Source organism: Protomyctophum parallelum (assembly GCF_964188405.1).
Source record: "Protomyctophum parallelum genome assembly, chromosome: 10".
NCBI classification, from domain to species: domain Eukaryota; kingdom Metazoa; phylum Chordata; class Actinopteri; order Myctophiformes; family Myctophidae; genus Protomyctophum; species Protomyctophum parallelum.
Window position 1 is genome coordinate 20859860 of NC_139704.1, and position 12405 is coordinate 20872264.

The following is a 12405-nucleotide window of genomic DNA, read 5'->3' on the forward strand; positions in this document are numbered from 1 at the left end:
GGTGGTGGTGGTGACGCGCGTCGCGAGGTCAGGTGTCAGGCAGGGTGGCGCGCCTGCTCACGCTCAGTCCAGTTAACATTCACTTCACATAGATCAGTGGTTTTCAACCAGTGGTCCTTGAGGGGGTTCCAGGTGGTCCCCAGCTAAATGATGGAGAGTTGATAACCAAATGGTCCCTTTAGCGCGGCTTATACCTTATAGTAGCTATTTAACTCTTGATAGCGTAAACACACTCAAGAGTAAAATTATTGTTAAACATCTGCATTACTTCATGTCTTCATTTACAATAAGTCTACACAAATTAGAGAATGTAGAAGAATTGTTAGCCAACACCCAACAGCATGGAATTTTGAACAAAAGTCATTTGTTTTGGGTCTGAGAGGCTAAATCTCATCAAATGGTGGTCCGGCCCAAAATATGCTCAACAATGGGCCTTGATATAAAAAAGGTTGAAAACCACTGACATGGATGATAGAAACACACAAAAAAGACACAGTAGTTCTGTTCAAAACTGACATCTGTGGCTAACCTTAATTTATTTTGAGCCCGAGGCAAAAATGAGCCTGCAACATTTTAGTTTACAAATAATATAGCCTACATATATTAGGAATACAAAAGAGAAAGCTTATTTGACAACATTAAAGTCTGATGAATATATATTTCTTAATATATACAATTAATCGTCCACAAAGAAAAGCATCAATTTTGTTTTAGAGTGGAATGTTTGGGGTGCCTGCTGGCTGAGTGGTCCAGGTGCATGCCACATATCGGCTTTGGCCTGACAGCGTGTCGCGTGTTCGAGTCCCGTTCATGATGACCTTTGTCTCTCCGTCTTTCCTATAGCTTCACTTGACACTATCAATAAAAGGCAGAAAAGCCTAAAACAAATCTTTTAAAAAAAAGAGTGGAATGTTTGTGTCAAAAAAGGTGCATAATCTTAAAATAAATTGCTGATAGCTGGGGCGGAATTCGTCCAAAATCAACAAGATCGTACACTTTGGTGACAAGTTTTAGATTTTTGGCATGGTATTATAGGTATGGTTATAGTACGTAAGTAAGTAAGTAAGTAAGTACATTTTATTTATAGAGCACATTTCACAGACATCAGTCACAAAGTGCTTCACAACAATAAAAGCAAAATATATCAATAGTAACGAGTAATATTAATAAAAAAATGAAAAATAAAGCAAAGAAAGAGAAAACAGAACAAACGGCACTGGTAAAAAGAAATAATAATAATCAAGAGATCAATACAGCACTATGTGAAAAAGGCCTGTCTAAAAGTGGCCCAGGAAATAATTCCCCATTCATTGTCCCCGCATAGGCTTTTAAAAAAGTATTTATTTAAAGACGGGACTGCAACGCTCTATAAGGTTTTCAAAAAACATCGCAAACGAATTGGGCTCGCCGCCCTAGTGGTCTGTTTGGTGGTCTGTTTATTTTTTCCTACATTTTTAGTATGTTATTTAGCATATACCCAATACTAATAGAATCCATTGAAGAGATTTTTTATATCTTCTATCCATTATTTTGGTTTTTAACCATAATCCTACTGGCCCATTTAATATTAGATTCATTGCAAACGGACCACTAGGGGGCGAACCCAACGCGTTTGCATCGTACTTGGTTATCTCCAAGTGCACGATTTTAACAAATTCTGTCCCAGCTATGAAGGAAATCTAAAGTTGCACCATCTGCAACTTCTGTAATTGCTGTATTTGTATATTATTATTTTTTATTTTACTAGGTAGAAGTATTTGATTTGAATGAGTTTTATATATTGATGACAATATGCGTTAGCTGTCCATATGATTCTCTGTTCAACAACAATAAGCTATTTCTTATTTTTATATAATAAACACATACATAGTATCCAACTACAACATTGCACATACAATGTTTCAATATAGGTTGAATGTGAAGTTTAGGCACGGTTTAATATTAACAATTTATACTACAACAAAACACTTTGGTCACTCCAGGGATTTACTTATGCCACTGTTATGTAGCTTTAGGCCACAATTACATTCCAGAAAATCTTGTAAAAGTAGGACTATAGTAGAGAATAAATGGTATTTACTGTAAATCTATTCACCTTTCTTTTCATTTTGTCACCTGACTGGATGTTTTTGTCCTACTGTATGTTAAAGGAGTAGTTCACTCAAAAGATTACGTATTTTCTATCAATTACACACCCTACGAAGCCTTGCATTTATGGAGATTTTTATGGTTTTGTCGCATTCCTTTTTTATCCCATGATTTTGCAACCCATTTTTTCACCAGTGTCAATGTCAGTGTTAGTGTCAATTATCTAATGTGATGTGTGTGCGGAATGAACTCATGCTTAAGTTCCTTCTATGCATGAGGAGTCCAAGCTGCTTCTTTTTAACTGACAGGGGGGAGTTCCCCGGCCGGACATAGCGCATGGAAGGGACACGTTATTCCGACCAGTTCCTTTCCCCTCCATCAGGCTGGCCAGGGGGAGGTAGTTTAGAGACCAGGATTACGGCATGTTTTTGTGGGGGTACCTAGGGGACACGGGGAGAACATGCACACAGAAGGGCCCTTTCGTCAATCATGCCTCGGGTATGGGCACTGATGACGCGGAGGAGAGGACACACCCCCAGCACCCACAGCATTCCCAGCGGGAATCGAACCCAGGACCTTCTAGCTGTGAGGCAACACCACTACCGACTGTGCCACCGTGCCCCCGGTTTTGTCGCATTCCTAAGCCAATACTTTGATGACCGGGGCATCGCACGGTCAACCCAGTAGGAGACTCTCCTACTATGAATTCAAGGCTTCATGGGGTGTGTGCACAACCTTTGACATACATTTTGACCTGAAAGGCAAATTCAAATTCTACCCAGAGCAAGCAGGCAAGTCATTATAATTTCAACACATGCGCAGGAGACCTGGGTTCAATCCGGAGTTGAACAGGATAGTTACATAATGCAGCTTTAAGGTTCTTAACTCACAGTGCCAACTTACAGTTTTTCTACAACTATTTCCATTTTATATTCAGACCACTTTCACACAACTTTGGTATCACAGTGACAGACTACGACAGACTGCTAACATTTAAAAGAATGTTGTTACATTTAGATTTCATAATTTCGGAACTTCCGCAGTAGACTGGATGGTGAGTCACCTGCCCAACGGAAGCGCCTGTGGCAGTAGTCACCTAGAATAATTCATGGATAAAAGTTATCTCATATATCAGGTGTACAGCTGGGTCAAAGACAGAGATAGCTAAAACAAAAAAAGGCTGATCTACAAGCTCACACCTCAGCTTGCACCTTAAAGGCCCTAAAAACAAGGCTCCAGACATCCCAAAACAAACTGGTCAGGCTACTACTTGGCCTTACTCCCAGAACCCACCTCACCCCTGCTCATTTTGATAGGTTGGAATGGAATGGTTGACGACAGAGTACAGCAACTTGCAATGGGCCTGGTCTACAAGATTCGCTACACCACTAAGATACACATGCACCATGCACGTCATGATCACAACACCAGAGGGAGTTCAACAAACCACATTCAACCCAGATTCGGCTCAAACAAGGGGTTAAATTAATTTCGCTCCTATGCCACTAATATGTGGAACGCCCTACCAACAGCCGTTAACAAATGCGAATCCCTAGCCTCCTTCAAAACCGCTCTCAAAGAGCACTTACAGGAGTCTGCAATTCGAAACTGTCCCCTGCAAAAAAGTGAAAGTCCCCCCCCTTCTATTTTTTCTAACTGTGTATTTGATGGGTTTTTTTTTTGCTTAGATGTGTATATTTGTATATTTCTTTAAATGTTTTGATGAATTGATGTAAACAAGTCTTATTGCTTCAGGTTTCATTCTCTTAGATTTTTTTTGTATTGACCTGTACCTTTCTTGGACTGTACCCATTCTGCAATCTGTTAATAACATTTTCAATCAATCAATCAATCAATCAATCAATCAATCAATCAATCAATCAATCAATCACACAATGTGTTGTTGCTATGTGTTGTGTGAGCTTGTAGATCGGCTATTTTCAGGACCAAGCACAGAGATAACCTCAGTCGTATTAAGTTTATTAAGTAGTAGGTAGCGGTAAACAACACATTTCTGTTTTTCAGACCTTTTCAGGCTTTTTATGTATTCATAAAAATACAAGTTATTTTAAACTGTACTTACTTGAGGATGGCACTTCTTCATTTGAGGACACTCCTTGTGTCTCCAGCTCCAAATGAGAATCATCTGCAGAGGTAGCAGAGTATTGTGCCTTCACCCCCTCCAACATCGCTTCCTTCTTGGTTCTCACTGCAAAGTGCAATGACTGAAAACAGTTCACCAGATCAATTAATAGCAATAGCCATAATGGCATAAAATTACAGCTGGTGTATTTGCAACTGATTTACAAAGTCACTTACTGTTTTCACAGAATCATTCAAGGCTTGCCAGTCATGGAACAGCATGGCAATTCCACTTCTTCTCCAAAGGTCATAGTTTTTTCTTTTACTTTCATTGCACAGAACCTCTTTTGCTTCTTGCAACTTTTGAAAATCTTCCACTGCAATGTTTTCATAAATGGTGAATAAATGGTGCATTTCTAAAGGCAATTTGTATAGATTGTGGACAATAAATTGGGAAGTTACATGTTACCTGCTGTTGGATTGTCTGGGTGTTTGTCTGGGTGGCATGCCAAGGCTCGAATCTTATACTCGTTGACAATCTGTTCCGTCTGTAAGAAAGATAAACCAGGCGTTTTGTGTGCTATTGTTTACAGGTCTGGTCCAGGTTCTGGAAGACCTTGCAGGATCGTGAGCGGCGCGCGGTTACGCCACGGGTTACATTAACTTACATAATATTATAGCCCGCCGTTGCACGTTGTTGATGACGTTTCATAGTGAATTCTGTCATGTTTTATCAGTTTTATATTTTTAACTGTTATCATTTTGATCAGGAGAAAGACAGTAAACCACTTTTAATCTATGGAAACTGGCAAATGGCAATACTTACCGACGATAATTCATCACACCCTAATAAACCGTAGTAATCCTCCAAGTCCTCTGGTCTACAATTCAAAACGGACTCCATAAAATACGCAAAACTGTTCGCAATATAGGACGGATTTCTAAAGGATCACAGCTGCTTAACTATAGCGGCTGTTCTGTTCTGTTCAGCTGTTGCTGTGGCTGTTGTCTGACTGACTCTGATGTAAGATCCGTTAGGTCAGACACTGGCATAAGCACATAACATTGTTTACACACATGTTACTTAGCTCAGTTATATTCATCATTGGGGATAAAGTACACATTCCTATGGTTATATATTTTTCTCTCCAAGAAGCAGAAAATCTGCTATTTTGTACAAATTCAAGGCTTCAAAAAGATTGCGATCATGTCAAGATAAAAAATTTAGGGATTATGGATCATGGACCAATTGTGAATTATGTGTGTTAGTGTGTAAAACACAACAATAATAGCGTTCATAACTCCATACTTAATTTCCTACGATGATTTTTAATTTAACCACATGACATATTTTGTTATGGTTTGACGTCATCGACGTAAAGGAAGTCGCGGCCAGGACGCCACTATTGGTGGAGAAGGAGTCACGTGGTCCATGCAAATCAACCAGCTGTCGACCGGGGAAGAATTCTTCTCTTTTTCTTTTTTCTTTTTTACAACCCAGTTCTTGTTCTTCTCAGCGGCTTTACGGGCTGAAGATGGCGGACACGAAGAGCACTACTCTCGGCAGGGCCTGCTCGAGGGCCTCCGATACGGACGAACCGGTCGCGAAAAAGTCCAAAATAAGCGCGGTCGTAGATTATGGACTGGAAAAAGCCGAGACTGGACAGCTCTCGCACTCGCACGCAGCGGAGGCCGCCGAGGGCCGCCGGGAGGCGGCGGTGAACTGCGGGCGGCAGGAGGAGGCGGCAGAGGGGGAGGAGGAGGCTGAGCCGGCGATGGCGGTGGTGGAACAGGCCCCAGCAACAGTGCTGCTGGGGCCTGTTCCACCACCGGCTAGGCCGGCAACGGCGCTAGGCGGAGACAATGGACCGACACTGTTGACCCCGGAGCCCCATAGCAGAGCCGTGGAAGCACACGAGAACAGCGCGCTTCATGGAACGATGGGAGCGGCCACAGGTAGACGCATGAGCCCCGGGACGTTACTTACTGTAGCAGAGCTCCCCATGAGCTCAAAGCAGCCACGTTTAACGAACAACACTATTTGAGAGTCCAGGACACTGTAAAATCCCTAATTGGACCTTGAACAAAATTAGATAAACATTTGAGAAGTAGTAAAAAAAAAAGTTAAAAAAAACCCTCGAATGGTGGGGATTGGGCAAAGTACAAATGGAGCCAAATGTCAATTTACGGCGTGAATCTCTGATCTCAGTGGCACAGAGTAGTAGATAACTTAACAGTAGGCTTAACATTTGATCTTTATTCTATGCATTGAATTGGGTGAAATAGCAACTTATAATTAGCCATTTATTCATGTCCTTTCCCATCATGTCAACTCTTAGACTGGTATAATTGTGGCATCATAAGTTATTACATGTCACAACAGTGTAGATATAACTGTATTACTATAATTACGTTTCACATTTGTGTAATAATTGTGTTCTGTGTTAATACTCAGATGTACTTGGGCTCATTGGTGAGGAACTTCCTTCAAATGGACTAGCAGAAACCCCAGACCACATCAATGAGGAGGATGACAGATCTTCACATGCAAGCTCAAGTGACTGGACACCTCAACCACAAATAGGTGACAGATAGTTATGTCTTACTGGAAGCTGGCATATATTACTGTTATTTGATTACTCCCTAATCTTCTATTGATTGATTTTAGAGCCTGTGGTCAGGTAGGTCCACTACTCGTATTAGACGGTGAATAGTGAAGCTCAGAGTGTATATTCTCCGCTCCCCAAATGGGCTTTCCATTTCCATTCTCAGCAGTCAACATTTTTAGCACTTGCACCAGAGACTGGAATCCCGGCTAGGACATAAACTTTGTTTCACAGATTGCAGTTCTAAGTAATTTTATACTCAGTCAGCGATGAAACGAACAACTCGGACAAAAAATTCTGACGTCTTGTCATGTCTTTGAATAGGTTCCTACAGATTCATCCAACAGCACATCATGAGAGAGACTGACCCGAGGACCATTCTGAAAGACTTGCTTCCAGAGACCGTACTCCCACCGGATTTAGATGACATGACGTTGTGGCAGATCATAATTAATATCTCAGAACCTCCAAAAAGAAAGAAGCGCAAGGATATTAACACCTTGGAGGATGTGGTCCGACTGCTCCATGAAAGTAAAAAGATCCTGGTTCTGACTGGTGCTGGGGTATGTATTAACATTAGTGTTATTTCGTTCCGTTTATTACAAATTAACCTATAATAAATGCTAAAGGGTGATTTCACATTTTAATATCTGACTGAAATTGTTAAAAACCTTTTGAAATAATAATTAAAAAAATGTCGAAACCCATAAAATGTTCCCGACCCAGTGTTTAGAGTGACTTCTCTAGAACTACAGACCATGTTGTGAAAAGTTTAATTTAGAAGCATTTCTACTGCGCAGGAGGCATAGTCTCCTTCCAAAAAACGCTACCAGAGCATCAAATCAGTTTTTTCCCCCAGGCAGTCAGGCTGCTGCACAGCTGACCTTGCACTTACACTTTACATTGCACTTTCTTGTTGTCTGTTTAGTGTTTGTTTGCACTATAGTTGTTGTGTTGTTGTGTATATTGTCTTAAGACTGAGAGTGCTCGCCAAAATTAATTTAATTGTATTGATAGTTTTATATGCTGTATTTATACATATGATGTGCTTGTAGTCTTTTCCTCTGGCCCAGAGATAGCTGTTGAGTTTTTAAAATGACATTGAGATACATTGTATTGGAATGACCGCATAATCAATAATTGTGGAATAAGAGGAAAAACCTATTTTTGGTGTATTTTGAAATATATTGTAGGGCTATATATATATATATATATATATTGTAGGGCAAATATATTGTAGGGCTATTGTAGAGGTTTTGCTGATTGACTTTGCACTTTTTGTTTCAATAGGTGTCTGTTTCATGTGGAATACCAGACTTTCGTTCCAGGGATGGTATATATGCAAGGCTTGCTGTAGATTTCCCTGATCTTCCAGACCCACAAGCTATGTTTGATATAGAGTACTTTAGAAGAGACCCAAGACCCTTCTTCAAATTTGCAAAGGTTTGTTGACTGTGCCCCTTGTTTCACTTCGGACATTGTATAGAATATATAAAATATATTACTTTACATTAAGGATGCAACAGATGCAACTACATTAAAATAGATTCATTATTTTTATATTTAAAGTAAATGCGTTTTTCCCTTACTTGATTAATCAAAAAGGTAATCGATAGAATAATCGTGAAGAGAATAATCAATATTTGCAGCCTTACTTGCCATTCAAGTGGATTAAGTGTATACAAATGGGTATTTTGACAATGTCTCTTTCGTTGCAGGAAATTTACCCAGGTCAGTTCCAGCCATCACCCTGTCACAAGTTCATATCTATGCTGGATAAGCAGGGGAAGCTGTTACGGAATTACACACAGAACATTGATACTTTAGAACAAGTGGCTGGTGTGCAGAGGATTATCCAGTGTCATGGTACGTTTTTTTTATAGCCTATATAAAAGTTCAACATATTTTGTTAAATACTCATGCAGTGATCAAGAGTCAATAATACTTTAATTGTTTTAGGGTCATTTGCAACTGCAAGATGTCTTGTCTGTAAACACAAAGTGGATTGCGAGGCTGTAAGGGAAGACATCTTTAACCAGGTACTACCACTATACCACCGATTTTGAGTGTGACACTGGACCGCAAAGTTATACATAAAACAGTTCAAATTATAATAACCACCAAATCATGTTCCTGGCCAATAAATCAACATCCAAGTCTAAGAAAATCTTTCATTCACATCGGCGCGGCGGTGGCTCAGGGGTAGAGTGCCTGGATGGTAACCGTAAGGTTGCCAGTTCGAACCCGGGCTCCCCCAGAGTTACTGTCGAAGTGTCCTTGAGCAAGACACTGAACCCCTAATTGCTCCCGATGTGCTAGTTGGTGCCTTGCATGGTTTCCGCTGCCATCGGTGTATGAATGTGTGTGTGAATGGGTGAATGTAATGCACAATCTCTGTAAAGCGCCTTGGATAAAGGCGCTATATAAATGCACCATTTACCATTTATATCAGACTTGAGTGGAAACATCACATTTCTTTCTGACTTGTATGTTTATAATTATTTGAACTACAGCATCCATATTCTGAGGGGAACATGTGCGCAATAACACATCTACAAGCTCACATTGCGATGTGTTAACTTGTGAGCTTGTTAATCAGCTATTTTTGGTATAGAGGACACCAGCCAAAAGCAGTCCAAATACAGTTGTAACCCAGGTCCATTTTACTAAGAGTGGAGGAACTGTTAAGTACTGAAAAAGAATCATGTATGAAAATCTGTGTCCACCTGTATTACAATTCATATTGGGACATTCAGCATAGCTTTACCATCAAGTTGTTTTAAATGATTGTATGTCCCTATTTATCATTCTGCAGGTTGTCCCTCGCTGTCCACGATGTCCCCCAGATATCCCCTTGGCAATCATGAAGCCTGATATTGTCTTTTTTGGAGAGAATCTTCCAGAAATGTTCCACAGAGCCATGAAACAGGATAAGGATGAGGTGGACCTTTTGATCGTCATTGGCTCGTCGCTTAAAGTCCGACCAGTTGCTCTCATCCCAAGTATGTTTGCAATGCATCAGTTTATAGTTTTTCTTTTGTTTAATAAGACTCAGTAAATCCATGCATTAGTAACAGTGCCCCTATTGTCCTTCTCCATCCAGACTCTATTCCTCATGAAGTGCCTCAGGTACTCATAAATCGGGAACAGCTGCCTCACCTCAACTTCGATGTGGAGCTACTAGGGGACTGTGACGTCATCATTAACGAGCTCTGTCACCGACTAGCCGGAGATTTTGAGCAGCTGTGCTACAACACCTTAAGACTCACTGAAATCACAGAAAAGCCCCCTCGATTACCGGCTCCCACAGAGCAGAATTCCTCGAGTGACAACTTGTCGGGTTCTGGCGAGGATGTGCAGGAGGAATATAGTCCATGCAATGCAGACTCAGTCAAGCCATCAGATGAGTTGGAAGGTCAGAATGTCACAAAAACTGTACCTGATGATGATGATGATGATGATGATGATGCAGCAGCTGATGATGTAACACCCCCAGAGCCTTGTCCAAATGCCCAGCATCCTAAGGAAGAGACAACTGCATCTTCAGAGCCGGTGGAGGACGTGCCAAAAGAAGAAGCTGCCGAATTAAAGAACCAAAACTCCAACCTCGAAGTTCGCAGACGATGCTGGATCAGTCGAATCAACAGAAGTCCAATCAGCAAACGTCTTGAAAGTATGTTTTAGACTTTAGTAACTAAACTGAATCAGTATAATTTTCAGAATTAGAACTTGATTAATTGGATGTTTTGCAAGAGTAAAAAATATAAGAACACTATCAAGAATTAACATTGAGCTTTTCTTTTTGAATTATTTTAATTTACTGACTTTGCTACCTGCTTTAAATTTGTGATGATCACTATACTCAGAAACTGTTAATTGGCCATGTTTGAATTTGACTTAGTGCATTGTTTTGACATGCAATGTGAATTGTGAACAGTATATCAGTAATGTCACAAGACCAGTCATGTGTCACGTCATGTAACTGATGTACGTGGTAGTGTATGTGTGTAAATGGAAAAAAGCAAGGACAGTTGTGAATGTGAGCATTATGTGTTATAAAGTGATCTAAATGGCATTTGAAGGATGATACTTTTAGATATTGAACCTATGCTTGGCGAGGAGCCTTTTGGAACATTCTTTTTTAACATCAGTACAAAAATATCAAGCACTGAAGCTAAACTCAACTGATTGTGTGTTTATTGTTTATATTCTTTCCTTCAGCATGTCAGTATCTTTTCCAAGCACCTAACCACTACATCTTCCATGGGGCCGAAGTGTACTCTGACTCTGAAGATGAGATGTCAAGCTCCTGTGAAAGTGAGAGTGAGGACTCATGCTGTAGTGCTGATGGTATGGAGGAGGAGGAAGAAGAGGAGAGTGATGCTGAAGATTCCAGCATGCTAGCGGCAGAGGAAGAGGCTAGCCTCAGAGACACAGTACCACACAAGCTAACGTTGGCCAATGAGGGCACATCAAATGTGCAGACAGACAGTACTTCTGATGATGTTCAGAGCACCACACACCTTTAAATGTAAACTACCATGCCTCAAAGCACTAATTGTCCTAATTCCCTCTTTTTTTATGTTTTGTATATTTTTGACTTATCAACCTTACTATTCATTTTCATAAAGATGAGACCACTGTGTGATTATGCAGCAAGTTCATTCTCATTTCTTTTTTTCTATTTTTTGTGCCCTGTATGCTGAAACTACTTACTGTGCACACCTCAATGGAATTTGTTTGTTTATTTCTGTCAACATGTTCATCTCATTTTATAACAACTCGCATTGGGTGCAACAGTAGAATAAGCTTTTCGATTTCAATTACTAAATTTGCCAATATTTACAATCAACATGACATTATGTTCCCAATGCGTTCTTCATTGTATACATGTCACTGGCATGGACTATGTAAATGTTCGTAACCTACTGTTCATTGAGTGGTGGGTGCTAGGACATGTTGCCCGACCTGCATTTACAAACAGTTCAACTCTACTTACTGAAGAAAAGAAAAAGGAATGTGATCTTCAATTCAATTTAAACCAAAGAACACTTCCCCAACCCAAGCTGTCATTAACTTTGTGTCTTTAACCTGTCATGTAAATACTGGAGAGAAATATAATTGATGTTATCCTGACATTTGGCAGCTACTTTATACGGTCAAGCCGCTTATTTTTATACTCTAACGAGAGACATACTCAGCAAAGAGTAGGTGATAGTTTTTATCTGTAAAAAGTTATACAAAATTATAAGCCTTAGGACTATGTTCAGTAAGTCAACATTGAGGAAATAGCACTTTTTCCTATTTACAAGACAGGTTTTGTTGTCAATGTCACTTTTGATAAACCAGAAAGGTTGACTATTTTCATTTATTGTAGATTATTGAAGCCTGCTTCCTGTAGGAAAAAGAAACCTCAGTTTTGTTCTTTAGTAGACAAATGAGCCAATTTGTGTTTGATCTGTCTACACAAACATTAACATGCCATTTTATTTAAGCCTCATGTTTTGTTTACGGTTCAAGGGAATAATTTTATACATTGCAGTTGTACATTATCTACAGTGGGGTTTATTATAAGTAAAACAAAAACTCTTTAAAACACTGACCACGCATTCCAGTTATTTCAAATGCA

General features: G+C 39.9%; 2 protein-coding genes across 3 annotated transcripts in view; one reads left to right on the forward strand and one right to left on the reverse strand.

Annotated features, from left to right (window-relative positions):
- dnajc12 (DnaJ (Hsp40) homolog, subfamily C, member 12) overlaps positions 1 to 5258 on the reverse strand; it is a 281213-nt gene extending 275955 nt beyond the window's left edge. The window contains exons 1-5 of one of the 2 annotated variants that reach the window (XR_014569806.1): positions 4997 to 5258; positions 4640 to 4718; positions 4408 to 4547; positions 4172 to 4313; positions 2529 to 3184 (exon numbers count right to left, since the gene is read on the reverse strand). Coding sequence is in view for 1 of the 2 variants with exons in the window: in XM_083774242.1 (XP_083630368.1) it covers positions 3102 to 3184; positions 4172 to 4313; positions 4408 to 4547; positions 4640 to 4718; positions 4997 to 5074 (522 nt within the window). In the remaining variant the exon portion in view is untranslated. Of the gene's footprint in view, positions 1 to 913; positions 3185 to 4171; positions 4314 to 4407; positions 4548 to 4639; positions 4719 to 4996 lie in introns of those variants that run through there. The other variant, XM_083774242.1, reaches the window with a different exon arrangement.
- Positions 5259 to 5994: 736 nt separating this feature from the next.
- On the forward strand, positions 5995 to 12378 carry sirt1 (sirtuin 1). The gene is made up of 9 exons (XM_083774641.1): positions 5995 to 6126; positions 6626 to 6754; positions 7101 to 7339; positions 8067 to 8219; positions 8495 to 8642; positions 8736 to 8815; positions 9592 to 9778; positions 9880 to 10449; positions 10998 to 12378. Exons 1-9 carry the CDS (start codon positions 6111 to 6113, stop codon positions 11303 to 11305), a joined length of 1830 nt encoding a protein of 609 aa, XP_083630767.1. The 5' UTR covers positions 5995 to 6110; the 3' UTR covers positions 11306 to 12378.
- The last annotated feature ends 27 nt before the right edge of the window (positions 12379 to 12405 follow it).